Source organism: Crocuta crocuta, unplaced genomic scaffold, assembly GCF_008692635.1.
Source record: "Crocuta crocuta isolate KB4526 unplaced genomic scaffold, BGI_CrCroc_1.0 scaffold526, whole genome shotgun sequence".
NCBI classification, from domain to species: domain Eukaryota; kingdom Metazoa; phylum Chordata; class Mammalia; order Carnivora; family Hyaenidae; genus Crocuta; species Crocuta crocuta.
This window is the reverse complement of record NW_027528811.1, coordinates 292,900-315,611: the sequence shown is the minus strand read 5'-3', so window position 1 is coordinate 315,611 and position 22,712 is coordinate 292,900. Positions and strand designations below refer to the sequence as shown.

The 22,712-nt window shown below is 41.5% G+C and overlaps 1 protein-coding gene across 1 annotated transcript in view; it reads right to left on the bottom strand.

Annotated features, from left to right (window-relative positions):
* OBSCN (obscurin, cytoskeletal calmodulin and titin-interacting RhoGEF) overlaps window positions 1-22,712 on the bottom strand; it is a 154,398-nt gene that overhangs the window by 88,789 nt on the left and 42,897 nt on the right. Inside the window, 4 exon segments of the mRNA XM_077755858.1 lie at window positions 2,859-3,134; window positions 8,428-8,703; window positions 10,367-10,642; window positions 14,007-14,354. Of these exon segments, the coding sequence (XP_077611984.1) occupies window positions 2,859-3,134; window positions 8,428-8,703; window positions 10,367-10,642; window positions 14,007-14,354 (1,176 nt within the window).

Genomic DNA, 22,712 nt, shown 5'->3' with positions numbered 1-22,712 from the left:
GATACATAGATAGATAGATACATAGATACATAGATACATAGGTATATAGGTAGATAGATGATACAGATAGATGATAGATGGATAGATTATATATATATATATATATAAAGAAACATAGGTAGGTAGGTAGGCAGATAGATAGATGAATAGATAGATAGATAGATAATCCAAATAGATGATGGAAAGATGGAGAAATGTATGATACAGATAGATGATACACAGATAGATAGATGATATAGACAGATAGACAGATGATAGATGATACAGATAGATGATAGATACAAAAGTACACAGTCTGAGCACCATTATGAAAAGACCATCTACCTCTATACCATGTGCCAGCATTACAGAATAAAAATAATGGAAAAGGGGGTGCTTAGGTAATTTAGTCAATTAAGCATCTGACTCCTGGTTTCAACTCAGGTCATGATCTCACGGTTCATGTGTTTGAGCCCCATATCAGGCTCTGTGCTAGCAGCAGGGAGACAATGCATTCTGTCACTGCTCCACCTGGGCTCTCTCTCAGCCCCTCCCCTGCTCTCTCTCCCTCTCTCTCTCTCTGAATATAAATAAAGATTTTAAAAAATGTTCCATTCCCTTTAAAGAATGTAAAAGGATGCGGTGGGTGAAGCTGGTTATGGGACGTTCTATTTGAACCTTACCACTTTGTCCCTTTGTGCTATGCACCTGCCCCCAAGTTGCAACCCACTGTCTTCATACTACAGCTTTATTAGTTATATTAGTTATATTACTTCATTTTCTATTTCTCCTTATTCATTTTATGGTGTTGCACACAGTTATATCAGTGGGGCCATATACAAGCTCCAGTTAGGGGACGCCCTGTGAGTGTGATGTGCTGTAGCCTTCTGTACCCTGCATCAAATTAAGGAACTATCTTCTTGTCACTAGTTAATCAAGAACTTGACTACATGAATGTATGTTCTAGTTTATAAAATTCTTCTTCTACATATGATGTAGAAATTTTATCAAGCAGTCATGTGAGAATAAAACAAAAATGCATTTTCTATTTTAACTTCTAAATATGACAGATTATACTGATATTCTAATGTTCTGGCCAACTCTGTTTTCTTGGGTGATGACCTCAGATGGTGTATTTGCACTTCAGGTATTGCTCTGTTACTCGCACAATATTTTGTGTAAAACTTAGTATTGACGTGCATCCAAGACTGGCCTCCAATTGCAATTCTTCATACTTGTCAGATTTGGGTATCAATGCTGCATAAAATGGGTTGAGTGTACATCCCTTTTCTATCCTCTTAAAGAATCTCCATGATCATGGGAAAATTTCTTTCCAGAATTTGTAATTTGTAATTCAGAATTTTTAAATTATAACTTACCAGCAGAACCACTGAACTTAATCTTGTCTAATGAGAAGACTTTTTTGTGATGGTTCCATTTATTTAAAAGGTTATAAGACTGTTCACATTGTTTATACCTTATTTGGGATGTTTTGATACAGTTTTCAAGGAATTGGCCAATTTGCTGAAACATTTTGATTTTATTTGGGTAAAATAATATCATGTTCTATTGAAATGACGGGGTCAAAAGTATTCCTAGTAAGTTTCTTGTTATCTGTACACATCTACAAATCATGTAATGATACACTATTGAATAGTCACACATTGCCATTAGGAGTCAAGTGGGGCCAGAGCCCATCTATTTGAGCTTAACCTCTCTTAGCCAAAGGAATATAAAGTTCCTTTGCAGACATCTCTGTAAACCAGACAGGGATGGGAGCTTGCACGCACATACACACATACATCACTAGTAAATGTTATGAAATAAATACATAAATACTGCTTTGCCAGTCAGCGGCTGCTACTATAATAACTCATCTGTCCCAAAGTGTGCTGATTTCAGAGAAGCTACTCATTCCTCCCACTTTTGAAATCTAAAATCAAACTCCAAGCATGATACTGACACAGAACATTCTCAAAGAGACAAAAGGAAACCAAAATTTGCTTTCAAAAGAATGTTCCAGGGGTGCTTGGGTGAATCAGTTGGTTAAGATTCCGAGTCTTGATTTCGGCTAAGGTCATGATCTCATGGTTCCTGAGATAGAGCCCTGCTTTGCGCTCTGCAATGTCAGCACAGAGCCTGCCTGGGATTCTCTCTCTCCCTCTATGTGTTCCTCCCTTGCTCATGCTCGCTCACTCTCTCTCTCTCAAAATAAGCATTTAAAAATTAGAAAGGAAAGAAGGAAGGGAGGAAGAATGTCCCATGCATTAGGTGCACATCCAAGTCAATATCTCCCAGCTCTCTGCTCCTAGTTTACTTTGTGTGAACATTGCAACAGAACAGGGATCTGGATTTTGGGACACACAAGTGCATAGTTAACTTCCACGTCCACATGCAAGGAAGGAAGTGTCCCAAACTCAAATTTTGGTAATGCCAAGTTCAGTCTCAAGAACATTCCAACATGATTGGGTTGGGTAGCTGAAATGTATCCGTATCTGGTTCCAGCATTCTCAACCCTCATGTGGTGCTGGGTGAGGTCATCTGGGAGCTTCTAGAAGTAATTCACATGCTCTGGGGCAAGAGACATCAGCTCTACTTTAGGCACCAAAGCCAGATAGAGCCAGAGTGCTGGACACAGGCACTCCACGAGCACTACTCCATAGAGACACCACTCAGGGTGCACAACAGGGGTGCACTGCTGTCACACCGATATTTCCATCTACTCTCCCTGGGCTTGGCCATAGGCATGAAAATGGGATATGGGAGACGTGAGGACAGGAGGCCTAGTAGAGACCACAGGGTCTTCATGGCTGTCAGTCATTCCACACATCCTCCTGAAACAGGGCTAACATAGCACGCCGCCACCACCCGGTACTGACCTGTGACATCCAGGTGGAAGGACACCTTCTGGCCCCCGGCCTCGCAGCTGTACTCCCCGGCGTCCGCCTTCCCCACCTGCTGCACCACCAGCCTCCTGCTGCAGCCCTTGGCCTCCACGTGCACTCTGGAGCTGGCACTCAGCTTCTTCCTGTCCTTGTACCATGTAACCTCTGTCTGGGCCTGGGCCACCTCGCAGCTCATTGTGGCACTGGCCCCTGCCTTGGCCTGCACCTCACCGCATGCTGGCTGCTCTTTGGCAAACACAGCTGAGGACTCTGGAGACACAGAAAAACACACAGGAACAAACACACCATCCAAGTTAGGAAGGCAGCACTAAGGACAGAAGGATTAAATAGGGATGTAGGGGAATCTTCACCAGACTCTGCACCAGCTCTGTGTCCTGGAGAAGACTCATTAACTTCTCAGCAATGAGTAAACAATTTATCTTTGCATTCTATCACTGCTCCACGTGGGCTGTTCCACATGGGGACCATACATTCTGTCCCTGCTCCTCCTGGGCTGTTCTACGCTGGGACTCTGTGAGAGACCACTGTGCACATGCAACCTCTGGAGTCATGATGTCTTCACACCTAACCTTCCCAGATGATGAAGAGTCTTTCCACACAATCGTTCTGGGAGCATCTCACTGTTAGTGAGAGAGTTCCTGCAGGTTCAGGGCTTCACACTCTGGGATACTCTGCACTGACAAGTGCTGGCTATCTGGGGGAGTGTCTTTTGCCCCCTGTGGCTGTGTTTTGCACAATCCTGAGGACTCACACACTGGAGCATTCTTTACGAGCATCACTGTCATGTGTTCTGTCCAGTGGTCAATATGAGAGTCTGTCTTTCTCACATTCAGTTTTAGGAGCTCTGTTTACGTGACTGGGCCTCTCGCTTCCACATGTGTGTGGTTGCCTTTTCATTCTTGCAGTATGTTCTATTGAATGAAAGATTTCAGGTTTCATGTGGTCAAACATGTCATTCTTGTCCCATGGTGGTTAGTGCATTTGTGTTGTGTCAGAAATCCCCTCTTAGCCTTCAATGCATGTCATCATCTAAGAGTGCCACCTATCACCCTGGCATCACACCTGGGGTTGGATCTGTATTTAGTGTGAATTACCAGACTTTTTTTTGCATATGATTAAATGGCAAAAAAACAATTATGAAAAGACCATTATTTTCCACTCCTTGCGTAGACACTATGTAAAAGGAGTGGGGATGGGGTGGGAGTTTATTCATGGATGAGTCTATTTCTGAGCTCTTTTTTCTATTCCTTTGATCTGCTAACTGTCCCTTCATTTGGATCCAGCTGTCTACATTACTGTAGCTTTATAATATTTCTTGATATTGAGAGATAAAATGCTCACACTGAAGCTGCTTATCAGTTTTAAAACCCTCCACTATCCTCCCAAAGAACATTTCTTGGATTTGAATTGTTAACAAACAGCTTGGATGGATTTTTATCCATTTATTTAGACCTTCTTTATCATCTCTAAAAAATGTTCAATCATTTCCACAAAGCCACTAAGAACCTTTTATTAGATTTGGAATTAGAAACACAATACTTCTGATGCTGTTATAAACCTTTTAGAGTTTTGTTTTCCAATGGTTTCTTGCTATCACTGCTAGTGCATATATACAGAAGTGTTTTTTGTATGTTAGCATTTGTATGTGGCTATCTTTCTGAGTACTCACAAAGCCTAACAATTTTTCATTGTAATTTTGGACTTGGTGATCATCACCATGTCATCTGTGAATTCTACTTTGTTTTCCAAGGTTTATGAATTTTATTTCATTCTCCTCCCTTCTGTGCTGTGCAATGTAGATAGAAGAACTAACAGTGCGCCTCCTTTGTTTTTCTCTATCTCATGGGTAAAACCTTCAAGGTTTCCCATGAAGTATGATGTCACCTAGTATTTCCTGTAGCACTATTTACCAATTTGTCAAGGTAAGGGAGAATTGGTTTATTGATAGTTGGTCAAATATGGAAACAATTTGACAATAAACTATTTGTAAAAAAAAAAAAGAATTTTATGGCATGTATTGAGGCTAAATTTTATCAAACATTTGCTCAAGGTTTATGTTAAACTCTGTCAAACTGTTCTTCTGCATTCATTGAGATAGTCATATCATTTTTTTCCTTTAAACTGTTAGTTCACGTTATTTAGTTGATGCTAGTTCAAACAACATGGGTTTGAACTTCAGGAGTCCAATTTTTTTTCNAGAGTTCTATTGTGAATTTTTTGAGGAACTTCCACACTGTTTTCCAGAGGGGCTGTACCAGTTTACATTCCCACCAACGGTGTAGGAGGGTGCCCATTTCTCCACATCCTCACCAGCATCTATAGTCTCCTGATTTGTTCATTTTAGACACTCTGACCGGCATGAGGTGATATCTCAGTGTGGTTTTGATTTGTATGTCCCTGATGATAAGGGACGCTGAGCATTGTTTCATGTGTCTGTTGGCCATCTGGATGTCCTCTTTGGAGAAATGTCTGTTCATGTCTTCTGCCCATTTCTTCACTGGATTAATTGGTTTTTGGATGTGGAGTTTGGTGAGTTCCTTATAAATTTTGGATACTAGCCTTTTATCTGATATGTCATTTGCAACTATCTTTTCCCATTCTGTTGGTTGCCTATTAGTTTTATTGATTGTTTCCTATGCCACGCAGAAGCTTTTTATCTTGATGAGGTCCCAATGGTTCATTTTTGCTTTTGATTCCCTTGCCTCTAGGGATGTGTCCAGTAAGAAATTGCTGCGTTTGGGGTCAAGGAAGTTGTTTCTTGCTTTCTCTTGTAGGGTTTTGATGGTTTCCTGTCTCGCATTCAGGTCCTTTATCCATTTCGAGTTTATTTTTGTGTATGGTGTGAGAAAATATCTAGTTTCTTTCTTCTGCATGTTGCTGTCCAGTTCTCCCAGCACCATCTGTTAAAGAGGCTGTCTTTTTTCCATTGGATACTCTTTCCCACTTTGTCAAAGATTAGTTGGCCATACATTTGTAGGTCTGATTCTGAGTTCTCTATTCTATTCATTGGTCTCTGTGTCTGTTTCTGTGCCAATAACATACTGTCTTGATGATTACAGCTTTGTAGCAGAGGCTAAAGTCTGGGATTGTGATGCCTTGCAGGGGTCCATTTAAACATGGGTTATTTTTTTATAAATACAGTACAGTACTATAAATGTATTTTCTCTTTCTTACAATTTTCTTGATACCATTTCTTCCCTCTATCTTATGCTATTGTAAGAATACAGGGTATAATACATATAATATTCAAAATATTCATTAATCAACTATTTAAGTTACCAGCAAGGCTCTCAGTCAACAGTGGGATATTAACAGTTAAGTTCTGGGAAAGCCAAAAGTCATAAGTGGATTTTTTACTACATTGGGCATTAACACCCCTAATCCCCACATATTTCAGAGATCAACTTTAGTGATTTTCCAATGTTTTTAATATTAAACCAACATTGCATTCCTGGACTATGACTTCATCATAGCATATTTTTGTCTTGACATCTTGCTTAGATGACTTTGCCAATGTTTTGTTGAAGATATTGGATATTGATATCCACAAGAGATTGGCCTATAATTTTAATCCTTTCTACTTTCCTTGTCAGATTTTGGTGTTGACATTTTTAGTTTCATGAATCAAAGGAGAGTATACATGTTTATTTTATTCTCTAGGAGAATCTCCATGAACATGGAATAATTTCTACAATGTTTGGTGTAATTTATCAGCAGAGCTACTAGGCTTAGATCATTCTCTAGGAAAAAAAAATACTGTTTGCATTTATTTAAAATTATGGGATTATCTGAGTCATCTATTTCTTCTTGTGTCACTTTTTCAGATGGTTTTTCTTTTCTTTTTTTAAAATTTTTTACTGCTTTATTTATTTCAGAGAGAGAGAGAGAGAGAGAGACAGCATGAGCAGGGGAGGGTCAGAGAGAGAGGGAGACACAGAATCTGAATCAGGCTCCAGGCTCTGAGCTAGCTGTCAGCACAGAGCCTGACACGGGGCTCAAACCAACAAACTGTGAGATCGTGACCTGAGCCGAAATTGGATGCTTAACTGACTGAGCCACCCAGGCGCCCCTCAGATGCTTTTTCTAAGTCTTTGATCCATTTATCAAAACTTTTCAAACTGATACCATAAAATAATACACTATATTCCCTCAAAAAATACTGTGGAAAGATGTAGGTTTTTGTGGTATCTGTACATACCCAAAAATATTATATACTGATATACCATCACAATTATTATGTGCTGGCAGCTAGGATTAACGTGGTGCTACGGCCCACTCTCCTCTGATGTTAAGACCATTTTGACAAAAGTAAAATAAATGTAGTCCTTAGACTTCCCCATTAAGCAGCCAGGAAGCACAAACACACACTATTCACTACAAAATCCTATGACATGCTGCTATACCAACCGGTGACTGCTACCACTAGGATTCATACATAGCAAAGTATGGTGATACTTATTCCTTCCCGTTTCTAAATCTATAAATCAAACTCCAAGAGGAATTCTGACACAGAATGGTCTTACTGAAGACACAAGGAGACAAGATGTGCTTTAGAAAAGAATTCCAGAACTTACATATGTATATCTCAAGCACATGTCTATCAACCTTCTGGTTTTGTTTACTTTGCACAGGCATTGCAAGAAAACATCAGTTTAGAGTTTGCTACATACAAGCACATGTCTGTCAACCTTCTGGTTCTGTATACTTTGCACAGGCATTGCAAGAAAACATCGGTCTAGAGTTTGCTACATACAGGTACACAGATAACATATATTCATGTGCAAAATAATATCTTAAAACAACCAAAAATTAATAATCCAAAGTTTAGCTGAGATAATTCCAAGTATGATTATATCATCAAAATTTCTCCTTCCTGGGGCGCCTGGGTGGCTTAGTCGGTTAAGCGTCCGACTTTCGCTTGGGTCATGATCTCGCGTTCGTGAGTTCGAGCCCCGCGTCGGGCTCTGTGCTGACTGCCAGCTCGGAGCCTGGAGCCTGTTTCAGAGTTTGTGATTCCCTCTCTCTCTGACCCTCTCCTGCTCACGCTGTCTGTCTGTCTGTCTCTCTCTCTCCTAGAGATAAATAAAAACATTTAAAAAAAAAATTTCTCCTTCCTTGGTTTAAAGAAATTGAAATGTCCCTCACTAGTAAGAACTCCATACAGCACTGAAGGGGGATTATAGGGAATCCAAAAAAGCAAGTCATATAACCAAGGTGTGAGATGCTTAGTCTACTTCAGAACACAAACATGAAGCACAGCCATAGTCCTGGGCACCAAGGAATTCCAGGAGGGTCCTATGCAGGTGCTCGGATGCATGATTGAGAGCACACCTCAGGGACACCAAAATGGCGCCTCTCACTCCCTACGTGCTCTTTTCATTAAACTTCTGTTAGTCTAGCCTTGGCTTTGAAAAGAGGAGGAAAAAGGATGGTAGAAGGGAAAAGATGAAGAGTAAGGGAAGGAGCATAAGAGTCTGTGAGATCTGTAATGCAATTCCTTCATTATCTCCAAACAAGACTGTTAGTACCAAAAGGAACTGACCTGTGACGTCCAGGCGGAAGGACACCTTCTGGCCATTGGCCATACAGCTGTACTCCCCGGCGTCCGCCTTCCCTGCCTGCTCCACCACCAGCCTCCTGCTACAGCCCTTGGCCTCCACGTGCACTCTGGAGCTGGTACTCAGCTTCTTCCCGTCCTTGTACCATGTAACCTCTGTCTGGGCCTGGGCCACCTCGCAGCTCAGTGTGGCACTGGCCCCCGCCTTGGCTTGCACCTCACTGCATGCTGGCTGCTCCTTGGCAAACACCACTGTAGGTTCTGGGGACAGGGAGGGAAGTATAGGGTCAAAGATACTATCCAAATCAGGAAGGCAGCACTGAGAAAAGACTGAATGGAGAGGCAGGAGAATTGAAAGTCTAGGCTCTGCACCAACTGGAGAAGCCCCACTACCTTCCTAAGGACAAACAACACGATTTATCTGTACCTTCTACCCCAGTGCTTTATGTGGGCTGTTCTAAGTGAGGACTATATATTCTACCACCACTCTGCCTGGGTTGTTTCAGGGGAGCATTCTGTGAAAGACTCTTGTGTTCATGGGATCTCTGGGGTCATGGTACCTATAACACCTCAATATTTATAGATGATGCAGAGTCTTTACCACATGATTGACTAAGAACATTCTCCCTGCAGTGCAGAAAGGTCCCTACAACCAGAATATTTGGTACAATTTAACAGTAGACCCCCTATGGTAATACAGTATTCTGTGACAAGATTGTTTATTATGGTTCCAATAATTTATAAAGTTCTAAGACTACTTAAATTGTCTATGTGTATTCCATGAGTTTTGATATAGCTTTCTTGATCAACTGGTCAAAACTTTCCAAATTTACTTGCATAATATTATATCATATTCTCAGACAATCACATCACAAATACACAGGGTTTTAAGCATCTATAAACACTCACAAACCATTAAACCCCAATGTAATACCAACATGTTACGTGCTGGCATCTAGGAGCCACATGTAACTATACTCTGTCTGAATTACACGAAAGGAAAATAAATTGGTTCTCAGACCTCTCTACTGATAGACCAGGGTGGCACAGGTGCACACTAGTCATTAGGAAATGCTGTGAAATAGAAGCTACATTACTTGTAAGTGGCTGCTCCTGTGACCTCATACTTAGCAGGGCATGCTAGTAGATAATAGCTGTTCAGCATCCCACTGGTAAATGTATAAGTCTAACCACAAACACAATTCAGAGGCAAAACACCAACTTATGACAAAGTGAAAGTAAGATATGCTTTGAAAGGAAATTCCAAGCATAGCAGGTATGTGTCAGGGCATACACACACCAGTCCTCTGCTCTATGTGTAATCTATGCAGACATTGCAACAAAATATGGATCTAGATTTGGCTACATGTGGATGGAGAGAATTCCTACACCCTTGTTAAAGGAGGGAAGTGTCTCAGAAGACCAAAGACTGAGAAAACCCAAAACACAGTCTCGAGATAATTCAAAGTATGACTGTGCGGCCCACATCTCCCCTTCCCCTGACTCAGTGAAGTCAACTATCTCTTGCTAGCAGGAACCCTTAAGTGTGCTTGGTGAAGATACAATGACCTTTCAGAAGGACTCCAGAGGAGAGACATCTGGTCTACCTCAATTCCATACATCAGGAAGATCAAGACTACTGGACTCCAAGGTATACTAGTGGGTTCTGAGCAGGTGCTGGGAAAATGTGACCAGCAGTATTATGTGAAAACACAACCCGTGGTGTAAGACAATAGCCTGTCTCCCTCTCATGCACTCTCTCCAGCCATGCTCCCATGATCCCACTGAGGATGTGGAAATGCAGGTGGTGAAGGTGATGTCAAGGGACAGTGTCTAACTGAAAGAGCATGAGTCTGTCTTGGGGATGAACCTGTTCCACCCTCACCTCATGAAAAGGTTAATTTTGTAGTCTCAAAGAACTGACCTGTGACGTCCAGGCAGAAGGACACCTTCTGGCCCCCAGCCTCGCAGCTGTACTCCCCGGCGTCTGCCTTTCCTGCCTGTTGCACCACCAGCCTCCTGCTGCAGCCCTTGGCCTCCATGTGCACTTTGGAGCTTTCACTCAGCTTCTTCCCATCCTTGTACCATGTCACGTCCATCTTGTCCTGGGCCACCTCACAGTTCAGTGTGGCGCTGGCCCCTGCCTTGGCCTGCACCTCACTGTGTGCTGGCTGCTCCTTGGAAAATACAGCTGAGGGCTCTGAGGAGAGGGAGGGATGCATGGGGTCAAAGATACCATCTATGTGAAGAATGCAGATCTGGGAAAGAAGGTCTAAGCAGGGAAACAGGGGGACTGGAACGGTCTCCAATCTCTGCATCAGGTGTGTGGCCAAGAAGCCCCACCATCTTTTCAGTAACAAGTAACACAATTATTTACTCTACCACTTTCCTGGTTGTTCCAGTTGGGGACCATACATTCTATCACTACTCTGCTTGGGCCATTCCAGATGGGGACTGCATATTCTATCACTGCTCATCAGCAATGCTCTGGGTGAGGACCATTCTTTCGCTGTTCCAGCTGTGCTTTTCTGTGGCTGTCTCCTGCTTCGACTTGATGATGAATCACACAGTGCAGTACCTTTTTTGAAACTTTTGGACTGTCATATTTGCTCATATGTGGTATTATTGCTCAAGTGTTTTTCCCCATTTACAACAGCACTGTCTCTTACTCATAGTCATTTAAGAGTTCTTTTATAAGTAAATGTCAGAGTGTATATGGTTATGTGTGTTTATATATCCTATCCATCATTTTGAATGGCCTATCTACCTCCTCATGATGTTTGTAGTGACAAAATGTTAAGAGCTTTGTTATAGACAGATACGTTATTTTGTCCTTTTTGTTTTGTGCATTTTGTTCTGTTTAAGGAAAATATTTCACACTGAAGTCATTAACGACCCACACTGTTTGATAAGAGCTTGATATACATTTCTCGCTGAGGTCTAACCCACATTGAGCTGAGTTTTTGCATGCCAAGAAATAGGCATCCAACTTCATTTCAGTTTTCCATATGGTTAACTGTCTTAGCACCAGTTGTGAAAGGCTGACTATTCACTACAGTCACACTTAGCACCACGGTAAAAACCAAAATAAAAAACGAAAAGGAGAAGGGACTCAGGTTTTATACAGACCTGTTTCTGGACTCACTTTTCTGTACCTCTGGGCTGTTTCTCATACCCTACATAGGGACCCAATTGACTGAATTCCTATAGTTTTATCAAAGATCTTGATATCTATCAAGTAAAGTAAATACCATTGTTTTAGGGAATTTCATTGTTTTTTGTTTTGTTTTGTTTTTCTCAAAGTGGATTTCCTCTCTGTGGTTTTGCAATATACTTGTCAATATTCTTACTCACAAAAGAGCTATTATTTGGGTTTTGATGAGAATTGAACAGTTGTGAGTCTTCCATCAATTTCCATCCATGATTGAGATCTTATTCTGTCTCTTGGTAAAGTTGAATAATTTTTGCCCATAAAGCATCTCAAGATCTTTTATTAGATCTGGAATTAGTAACAGGATTTTTCTCATGTTATTGTAACTCCTTTAAAATGTCACTTTCCAACTTATGGTGTCTGATGTCTAGATACAGAATGTTTACTGTATACTGATTTTTGTATGTCCTAATCTGTCCCCACTCTCTTCCCATCCAATAATTAACTGTTCAGAATTTTCCACATTGATAATCGTATCTTCTATTAGTTTCAGTTTTCATTTTCCAACTTTTATATCTTTAATTTTATTTTCCTTCGTGCTGCAGTGTGAATATTGCATAAAAGTGAGGACACTCAGATTCCCTCTCTTGGCCCCAACTCAAAAACGAAGTTTTCAAGTTTTCATGTGAAATGTGATATCACATAGGAGTGACATTCAATACCACCAATAATTATATTAGAGGCAAAATGTTCTACTTAAAGTTTGTGAAGAATTTTGTGGAAGGAATTGATGCCAAATATCAGGACATATTCTCTCTGGATTTCTGATGCTATAGTTTATCCGGTGCTTGTACTCTTAATTTATTAAGGAAATCACATTATTGTTTCTTTTATTTTGTTAATACCAAGCTATTTGTTGATTTGTTTGTTTTTTAATTAATTAATTTTTTAAAATTTACATCCAAGTTAGTTAGCATATATTTCAATAATGATTTCAGGAATGGAATCCAGTGATTCATCCCCTACCTTTAATCCCCAGTGCTCTTCCAAACAAGTGTCCTTCTTAGTACCCTTGCATTTAGCCCACCCCCTCCACCTAACACCCAGTAACTCTCCAGTTTTTTCTCTATATTTAAGAGTCTCTTATGGTTTGCCTCCCTCCTTGTTTTTATGTTATTTTTGCTTCCCTTCCATTATGCACATCTGTTCTGTATGTTACGTTCCACATATGAGTGAATCATATGATATTTGTTATCCTCTGACTAGTTTTGCTTAGCATTATACACTATAGTTGCACCCACGTTGTTGCAAGTGGCAATATTTCATTCTCTTTGATTGCTATGTGTTAATTTTCTAATGTTTCTGGTGTTGAACCAGCCTTGCATTCCTGGAATATAACTCTTGTCCTAGTGTATTGTCCTCTTGATAAATTGCAGAATTCAGCTGGATAATATTTTCTTGAAGGCATTACCTTGACATCAACAAGAAGTGGCCTGTGAACATTCTTCATATTTATCTTGCCACGTTTTGGTATTGATATGTTACCTATGTAAAAGAGTTGATGTATGCATCTCTTTTCAGCACTCTCTAATAATCCTATGAACATGAAATAATTTCTTTCCAGAATATTTCATATAATTTAAGAGTAGAGGCATTGGGCTTAGACATTATTCTGTGAGAAAATTATTTATGATTATCCATTTATTTTCAGTTTTAGGACTGTACAACTTGTCCAATTTTTCTTATGTGAGTTCCAGTATAATGCCTTAGTCATTGAATGATTTGGAATTGTCTGTGCTCTTTATAAACTGTACAGATGTTGCAATTCAATACAGATCTAGATTTGGCTACATATAGGTGCAGAGAAAACATCTATATCCCTTTGAAAAGAGGGAAGTGTGTCCCAAAATGTCAAAAACTGTGACTCAAAGCATAGTCCTGAGCAAACTCCAATTATGACTCTGTGGCCCAAATTTCCCCTTCCCCTGGTTCAGTGAAATCAAATATCTCCACTACCAGGAATCCTCCTGTGTGTTGGGAGGAAGATATTTGCGACCTCCCAGAACAACCCCAGGGGAGAGACATCTGGTCTACCTCACCTCCATGCTTTAGGGAGATCCAGATTCCTGGATTCCAAGGTCCACCAGTAGGTTCTGAACATGTGCTGGGAAAATGTGACCAGCACTGTTATGTGAAAACACAACCCATGGTGTAAGACAATAGCCTGTCTCCCTCTTGTGCACTCTCTCCAGCCATGCTCCCATGATCCCACCGAGGATGTGGAAATGCAGGTGGCAAATGCGTGATGTCAAAGGACAGTGTCTAACTGAAAGAGCATGAGTCTGTCTTGGGGATGAACCTGTTCCACCCTCACCTCATGAAAAGGTTAATTTTGTAGTCTCAAAGAACTGACCTCTGACATCCAGGCAGAAGGACACCTTCTGGCCCCCAGCCTCGCAGCTGTACTCCCCGGCATCCGCCTTCCCCGCCTGCTGCACCACCAGCCTCCTGCTGCAGCCCTTGGCCTCCATGTGCACTTTGGAGCTGGCACTCAGCTTCTTCCCGTCCTTGTACCACATCACCTCCATCTTGTCCTGGGCCACCTCACAGTTCAGTGTGGCATTGGCCCCCGCTTTGGCCTGCACCTCACTGTGTGCTGGCTGCTCCTTGGAAAACACAGCTGAGGGCTCTGGGGACAGGGAGAGATGCATGGCGTCAAAGATACCATCTATATGAAGAGTGCAGCTCTCGGAAACAAGGTCTAAACAGGGAGACAGGGGGACTGAAACTCTCTCCAATCTCTGCATCAGGTGTGTGGCCAAGAAGCCCCACCACCTTCTCGGGAACAGCTAACACAATTTATTTGCACATTGTACCTCTTTCCTGGTTGTTCCAGTTGGGGACCATACATTCTATCTATGCTCCACCCTGTCTGTCCTAGGTGGGGACCATACATTCCATCACTTCCCTACATGGCCTTTCCAGGTGGGGACTGTGGTAAACTTCCCCATGCACATCAACTCTGTGAGGTCATGAGAGATGTGTTCCTCTACCTTCCTAGAAGACATTAGGTCTTTTCCCTATGGTTTGAAGGAAATGCTTTCACTGTTGTCTTCAAAGTTGCTGAGACTCAGTGCTCCCTCCTCAGTATTATTGACTAGTAGCTCTCTGGTGGGAAGTCTTTGTACTTCTTCGTAATTGTCCTTACCATTGTCTTAAGACCAATGAAGCTGAGTACCTTCACAAATATTACTGGGCTGACCATTACTATTTGCTCCTCTGCGGTGACTCTGTTCAAGTTTTTGCTCACTTACCAATAGTATATTCTTCTCTCTATTCTTTGTAAGGCACTCCTTACATTTTTTTAATGTTAGGGAATGACAATTATGTATTTTATAGGTGTTTTCCAAATGCTGTGACTACTTTTCGCTCTCTCATGGAGTGTTCTGATGAGTGAAATTTTTAGTTTTATTGTAGCCAAATATGTCTATCTTGTCCCATTGCATTTAGGACATCTGTGTTCTGTTGAAGAAATTTTTCCTTACCTAAATATTTAAATAAGGGTGTTGTCATCTGTAGGTTTTATGGTTTTTGCTTTTATACTGAGGTCCCTAACTCACCATGAGTTGACTTTTGTGTGTTGTGTAAATTCCCAGTGGAATTTAATTTTTTTCCATACAGCTAAATGATTCAAGTGTTGTTTATGAAAAAAAAAATCCTTCTCTATTTCTTGCATAGACATCACAGAAGAACCAAAACTGAGGATGGCAGGAGTCCATTTATGCAAGAATATGTTTTTGATTTATTATTTGGCTCCTTTGATCTGGCAACTATCCCTGAATTGAGATCCCATTGTCTTATGTGCTTTATGATAATTCTTAACATCTGGTATAGCAAGTGCTCACACTTGGCTTCTCTTCAAGAGAAAAACTGTATCATCTATACTTTGCCTTTGGAATCCACTTATTATTTTTCATCCCTCCCCTCAATTTTTGTTTAGATTTTGATTAATGAACAACTTTGATTTTTTCCAGGATTTCTACCCATCTATTTCTATCTCTTGATTCTCTCAAAAATGTTTAATTATTTTCCCCCACAGATCCTCCTAGAACCTTTTATCAGACTTGGAATTAGAAACACGACGTTTTTGATGTTATTACAACTGTAAGGTTTCATTTTCAAAGTGTTTCTTGCTAGTACATATAGAAATGTTTTCTGCCTATTGGTTTATTACATGGTAATCTTCCTCAAGAATCTTACTTGGTCTAGTAACTTATATTTAGGATTTTCTGAATTGAAAATCACATCATCAGTGAATTCTATTTCTGTATCTTCCAATTTTATGGAATTTATTTTATTTTCCTCCTTACACTGTTCAGTGATTATAGTGGCCTGCTTGTATGGTCCCCAAATCAAAGATTTCAGGGTCCTCTGCAAATTCCTCATGTGTTCTGTAATTCCACTTACCAAATTAATAAAGAACACTATCATACAGTGTGTTAAGAATTTTATGGTATAATTGATGTTGAATTTTATCAAATATATTTTCTGGATTTATGATGTAAAAATTTAACGAAACACTTTTATTCTGTGTTGAGATAATCACACCATTTTTCACTTAATTTGTTAATTTCAGGTTTTACACTGATCTAATAATGTTCAACCAAATTTGCAATCCTGGACTATGACTTTCATCACCATGTGGTACCCTCTTGTTACACTGCTGAATTAATTATATTGCTAATATTTCCATTTATGATTTTAGTTTTTGATATCCCCAATAGGTTGGTCTGTAATTTAATTCTTCCTACTTTTCTTGTTAGATTTTGGTACTACTGTTATATTTGCTATTGTGAGAAGTAAGGTAGACAATTCATTTTCATCATGATGATTCAAATTGAAGCTGTGCTGTCCAGTTAACAGTAAGATTACGAACTATAGAAAATATGTACAAACCCTCCCCCAACAATAGAGTCCCAAACTTTACTTCCTCATTCTTCTTCTTGTCTCTGTTTTGGGGGCTTATTTTCATGGGCTTTGCAATGAGCTTGCACCAAAGAACAAAGGGAGAGGGTAAACAAATGCAAGAGGTCCCAGGATTTACCTTGACCTGCAGGGTCCAGGTCTTCCTGTGAGTTAGGACCTAATTGGCCCATCCCAATTAGGGTGACCTTTCCATGGGAGGGTTCCTGGCCTTTGTGGGATACAGAGCTAACGACTTTTTATCTTTGGAGACAGAAGAAGTGACGCTGGGAAAAGGGCAAAAGACAGGCACCATGGTGACCCATAAGTCTGTGCACGCTGAGAGCAAAGTATAAGCTAGCACTCACCCATCCCCTGGTGGGATATGTGTGATATTCCTCGGACACTCCTGGCTTCCCAAGAACAAAGGAAAGGGGGTTAAGTGGTGATGAGGGAAACTAAGGCAAGTGAAAATTTATTCCCTCCTGTCTATAGCCCACTGACAAGTCCTTGAAGCCAGGAGAGTGACTTTCCTCTAGGAGCTCAGCTGCCTCAATGATGACACTTTGCTGGGGCAAAAGAGAACCTTGGCTGCATATTATTCCAATCCCCAGGATCCTGTAAGTCAAGTTCTTTATCTTGACTCCCCCAAGACATATGCTGGCAATCATACTCCAAGCTTATGGCCCCTGATGTACATCTGAAGGGTCTCATGACTGAGCTTTTACTAAATAAATGGTATTTCCCTAGCAACAGCCAGCCCCTCAAGGTCCTGGAAACCTTGCTTCCAAAATTCCTTAGAGACTTACTCTATCCCTGATCCTCTCCCAACCTGATATATAATGAGTTACTCATCACAATCCCAGTGCAGTTCTTTCTGCCTATGAGTCCTGTCCCCATACTTTAATAAAATCACCTTTTTTGCACCAAAGATGTCTTCAAGAATTCTTTCTTAGTTGTTGGTTCCAGACCTCACAAACCCCTACTGTCACCCCACAATGTCATCACCTGGGCCAAGGTAGGAAAATCTGACTACAAATACTGCCTTGGGGCAAGACATCCTTAGAGGCTGAGTGTGTATGACTGAGACGTATCCTAGATGTGAAGACAGTGTGGAGTCTGGATCCACGGTCCCATTCTCCTGTGAGGGAAGTGGCTGGAGACCAAGTGGGTTCTGGAGAGTGCCAGAAAACTCCATGAATGCGGGGAGAGGTATTGACCACCCCAGGGAAGTTCAGGAGCATGAACTAGCCTTTTCAAGGATGGGGAACAAAAATTCCAGGCCCAAGGTAAGGAAAAAGGCCCAGAAAGAGGTGGGGTTTCTTCAGATTCCTCAGACAGTGTGCTGGGGCGAATGTTACAGCACTGGGAATATGCTCTTTATACGGGGAACAAGTACAAACATAAAATGATCAAATTCTGCTTCTTTGTTTGGACAAGAGACCCAGGTAAAGGGCCATCTGCTTTTTTGCCTCAGTTTGCCTCAGAGGAAGACTGGGTCTGCCAGGCCCTAGTCCTTTTTGTGAATGACAAAATTCCAGAACACTGGAGGAGAGGGAATATGCTCTCTGCTGTCTACCAAGAACTCTCCCTATGTTTCCACATACACATAAAAGGCAAGTATGAGGAATCTCTAAAGGAGAAGCCTTGGGACCCCCTCTCTTGTACCCCTCCTCCTTATAATCCCCAGGTCAACACACTGGAGGGGGTAGGGGGAACAAAACAGATAATTTGGGTGGACAGGAGGAATCTTCCACCTTTACTGGTTTGTATCCAAATCTCAGGAGGGAACTGGAATAATGTAAAAAGCACATAGAGAATTTCCTTGTTCCCTCTGGGAGCTCTTTATTCCCCCTTATTCCTCCAATAAAGATTTCCTTAAAACACCCAGGTGACATAGTTTGCAGGAAGCAGTTTTCTATTTTAATAGAAGGGGGAAAAAGGCTGCAGCCAGTGATCATGGACTTATCAAGAACAAGTTGCTGGAACTCTAAGTTATTCCCATTAAGGGAGGTCCCTTTAAAGGGGACAAAGAGAGATTGGCTTTGTCAATGCCCACCACCACCAGTACTGAGGTGAGGAATTTCAAGAAGGAAATGAAACCACTGTTGGAATATCCACTAGGTTTGGCAGATCAGATCAATCAGTTTTGGCGGTCTAATATCTATTCCTGGGCTGAGCTGATGTCCACCCTGAACATCCTCCTTACCAGAGAGCAAAAAGGAATGATCAGGAGAGCTGCAATGTCTATTTGGGAGAGAGAGCACGCACCCAGCCAGGGTGTTCAGCCAGCTGAACAAAAGGTTCCCAACCTAGACACTGGTTGGGATAAAAACGATCCTGGGCACAGAGTTAGGATGCAGGAATTAAGAAAACTAATCATCAAAGGGATCAGGGGATCTGCTCCAAGATCTCAGAATATCATAAAGCTTTTGAGATAAAGCAAGAGAAGGAGGAAACCCCAACTGTTTTCCTACAGAGGCTTACGGATCAAATGAGGAAATATTCAGGCCTTGAACTGGAGGACCCAGTGGGGCAGGGTCTCCTGAAGGTTAATTTTGTCACTAGAAGTTGGCCTGATATTGTCAGAAAGTTACAGAAGATGGATAGATGGAATGAGAAGCAGATAGAGGAGTTGTGCAGGGAGGCACAAAAGGTATTTGTAAAGAGGGATGAAAAGAGGCAATGACAGAAAGCAAAGATTATGGTAACTACTGTGGAGAAGATGATGGAAAAGAAAGGAGGAAAATAGAGATCTCCCTGGGGGTGAGGAGAAATGAGGGATCAGAGGGAACAAAATAAAATGAGAGGAATGCAAGGAGGAGAAGAAAGAAAGTGTTATAAATGCAGACAGCCTGGCCACTTTAAAAGGGAGTGTCCTCTATGGAAGAAGGAAGAGGAACTAACCTCCCTTATGGCTCTGGAAGGAGAAGATAAGGGGGACCAGGGATTCCCCTTTGCTAGGCCCCAGCAGCAGTGCCTTATACATTTACAGGTGGGGTCCAAGGGAGAAGATACAACCTTCTTGGTTGACACTGGAGATGGCCATTCTTCCCTAATGTTTAAGCCACAAGGGACAAAATTCTCACCAGAAAAAAAATTTGGTTTCAGGAATAAAAGGAGAATTTCAGGTCTGTATATTTGAAACCATGACTGTAAGAACTGAGACTGAGGAAACAGAGGGGCTTTTCCTGTTTGTTTCCAAAACAGGAGTCAACCCCCTTGGCAGAGACCTCATAATACAGTTGGGCTTGAATATAGGGATAGAGACGGGCCAAATTAAAGTTCTCATAGCTTACCTCATGGAAGAAGAAAGTAAGATACATTCAGAGGTAAGGGTTAAAGAGGGACACACAGGAGGGCTTCAAATTCCCCCAGTGAAGTTTTCCTTAAAACAACCAGGTGAAATGGTTTGCAGGAAGCAGTTTCCTATTCCAATAGAAGGAACAAAAAGACTCCAACCAGTGATCATGAGTCTTATCAAGGATGGGTTGCTGGAACCCTGTATGTCCCCATACAAGAATCTGTACTCCTAGGATGAAATCCAGACAGATTCTACCTGTTGATGCAAGACCTGGGAGTAATAAACCAGATAGTTCAGACCCGACACCCTATGGTCCCTAATTCCTATACCCTCCTCAGTAAAATTCCTTATAAGCATAAATGGTTAGCATAGTAGATTTGGAAGATGACTTTTGGGCATGTCCACTAGACCCAGAAAGCAGAGATCCCTTTGCCTTTGAATGGGAGAATACTGTAAGTAGAAGAATGCAACAATACCATTGGATGATATTGCCACAGGGCTTTACTGAGGCCCCCAATTTGTTTAGTCAAATATGGAATCTATACTGGAAAAGTTTTTGCCCCCTCCCAGACACTCAACTCTTAAAATATGTAGCTGAATTTCTGATTTCAGGGGAAGATCAAGCCAAAGTTTCTGAGGCCACATAGGCTTGTTTAACTCCCTAGGACAGCAATGGCTCAGGGTGTTTCAAAGCAAGTTGCACTTTGTGGAAAGGGACGTTAAATATTAAGGGCATATAATCAGTGAAGGCAAGTGAAAGATCAACTTGGAAAGAATAGCTGGGATTATTGGCTACCACAGCCCACAAACAAAGAGGGAGCTAAGGAAAAGTTTAGTTTCATTAAGCTACTATAGACTATGGATTGATTCTTATGCTCAGAGGACTAAAGACTTATGCCTGAAAATACTGGAAGGGGACCCCAGACTTTCTCAAATGGACAAAGAACTGCATACCCCAGAGAGTCTGAAGCAAGCTTTAGTCACAGACCTGGTTTGGGCACCCCCATCTCTGGAGAAGCCTTTCCACTTATTTGTGACAGTACACATGGGGAAGCTATTGTGGTGCTTACACAAAAATGGGAAGGGAAAAGGCAACCAGGTGTGTACATGTCCAAGCTATTAGATCCTGTGTCTAGGGGTTGGCTAGAATGTGTCCAGGCTATAGCAGCCACTGCCCTGCTAGTGGAGAGAGCAGGAAACTCACCTTTGAGAGAAACCTATTAGTCAGCACTCCTCACCATGTCCAAGCTACTTTCCATCAGAAGAGGGGTGGGGGTGGGGGCACATAGGTTAAACTATTCTTGAATTCTAAAATATGAGGCTACAGTTTTGGAGAAAAGTGATTTAATCCTGACTACAGATGCCTGTGTTAACTGGCCAGGTTTCTGAGTGCAGGAAAACCAAATGACCTGGAGGAATTAAGCCACAATTGTTTGGACATCATTGATTATCAGCCTAAGGTCAGACAAGCTTTGAATGAAGTGTCAGTGCATGTGGCCTTAAGGTTATTTATAGAAGGGTCCTCCCAAATGATCACTGGTAAAAGGCATAATGGATAGGCTGTTATCAATGGGGAAGAGCTGTCAGGATGTGAAAAAGGGAGATTGCCCAACAGTCAGTCAGCCCAAACTTGTGAACTGTTTGCTCTAATCAGGCTTTAAAGCTGCTCACAGGAAAGGAAGGGACCATCTATACAGATTCCAAGTATGCCTTTGGAGTTCTTCATATCTTCAGAAAGATTTGGAATCAAAGAGGTATCATGAACAGTGGAGGGAAGGAACTGGTTCATGGCGAGCTAATAAAAAAGGTTCTAGAAAGGTATCTTACTTCCTACCGAAATAGCCATAGTACATGTAGCATGTCATCAGAAGGGAAATTCCTTTGAAGGAGTAGAGAATCCACTTATGGATGAAACTGCCAGGGACCATTGCTGAAATATGAAATCAGACTCCTGAGCCTCATCCCTAGGGTGCCCATGGTCACCTTAAGGCCCCAGTTCATTGAGGATGAAATAAAGGGAATGAAGGAACTAGAAACAATTCCATATGGAGAGGGATGATGGTTTCTTCCAGATGGAAGACAAGTGCTCAGTAAGCCCATTGTGAGATAGTTGATGGTTATGTTGCATGTGAGAAGGCATTGGGGCTCGCAGGCCTGAGTGATACCATAATTAATGTCTAGGGCTGTATGGGCATTTATACTAGTGCCAAACAATTCTGTAGGAGTTATGATACATACCAGAGAATTAACTTAAAGGGCATTAGAACGCCAATTAGAGGGGTAAGTCTCCACATTTAAGGAGCCATTCTAGAGCATCCAAATAGACTTGACTGAAAGTCCAAAGGTGGGAAAACTAAAATATCTGGGAGTGGTAGTAGATCATCTCACTGGATGGGTAGAGGCCTATCTCTCCACCACTGCCACAGCTGGGTCTGTCATCAAGATTGCACTAGAACAAATATAATCCTAGATTTGGACTAACAGAAAATACTGATTTAGATAATGGCAGTCATTTTACCTCATGGATGTTAAAAGGGGTGATGGGAGCACTGCAAATTAAGTGGGGTTTCCACACTCCATGGCATCCCCCATCCTCAGACCAAGTAGAAAGAATGGATCAAACTCTCCAGAAACATATTGTCAAGTGAAATTTAGAAACTAAGTTGCCATGGACAGTGTACCTCCCCATAGCGTTGCTCCATATTAGGACAGCCCCTCTCCAGGACCTGGGTTTGTCTGCCTATGATCTTCTGGATGGGCTACCTTATCTAGGTAGGGCATCAGACTTGGTCTTACCCACACAGTAAATAAAGATCAGTTCCTCAGAGAATATGTCCTGGCCACATCTTCTGC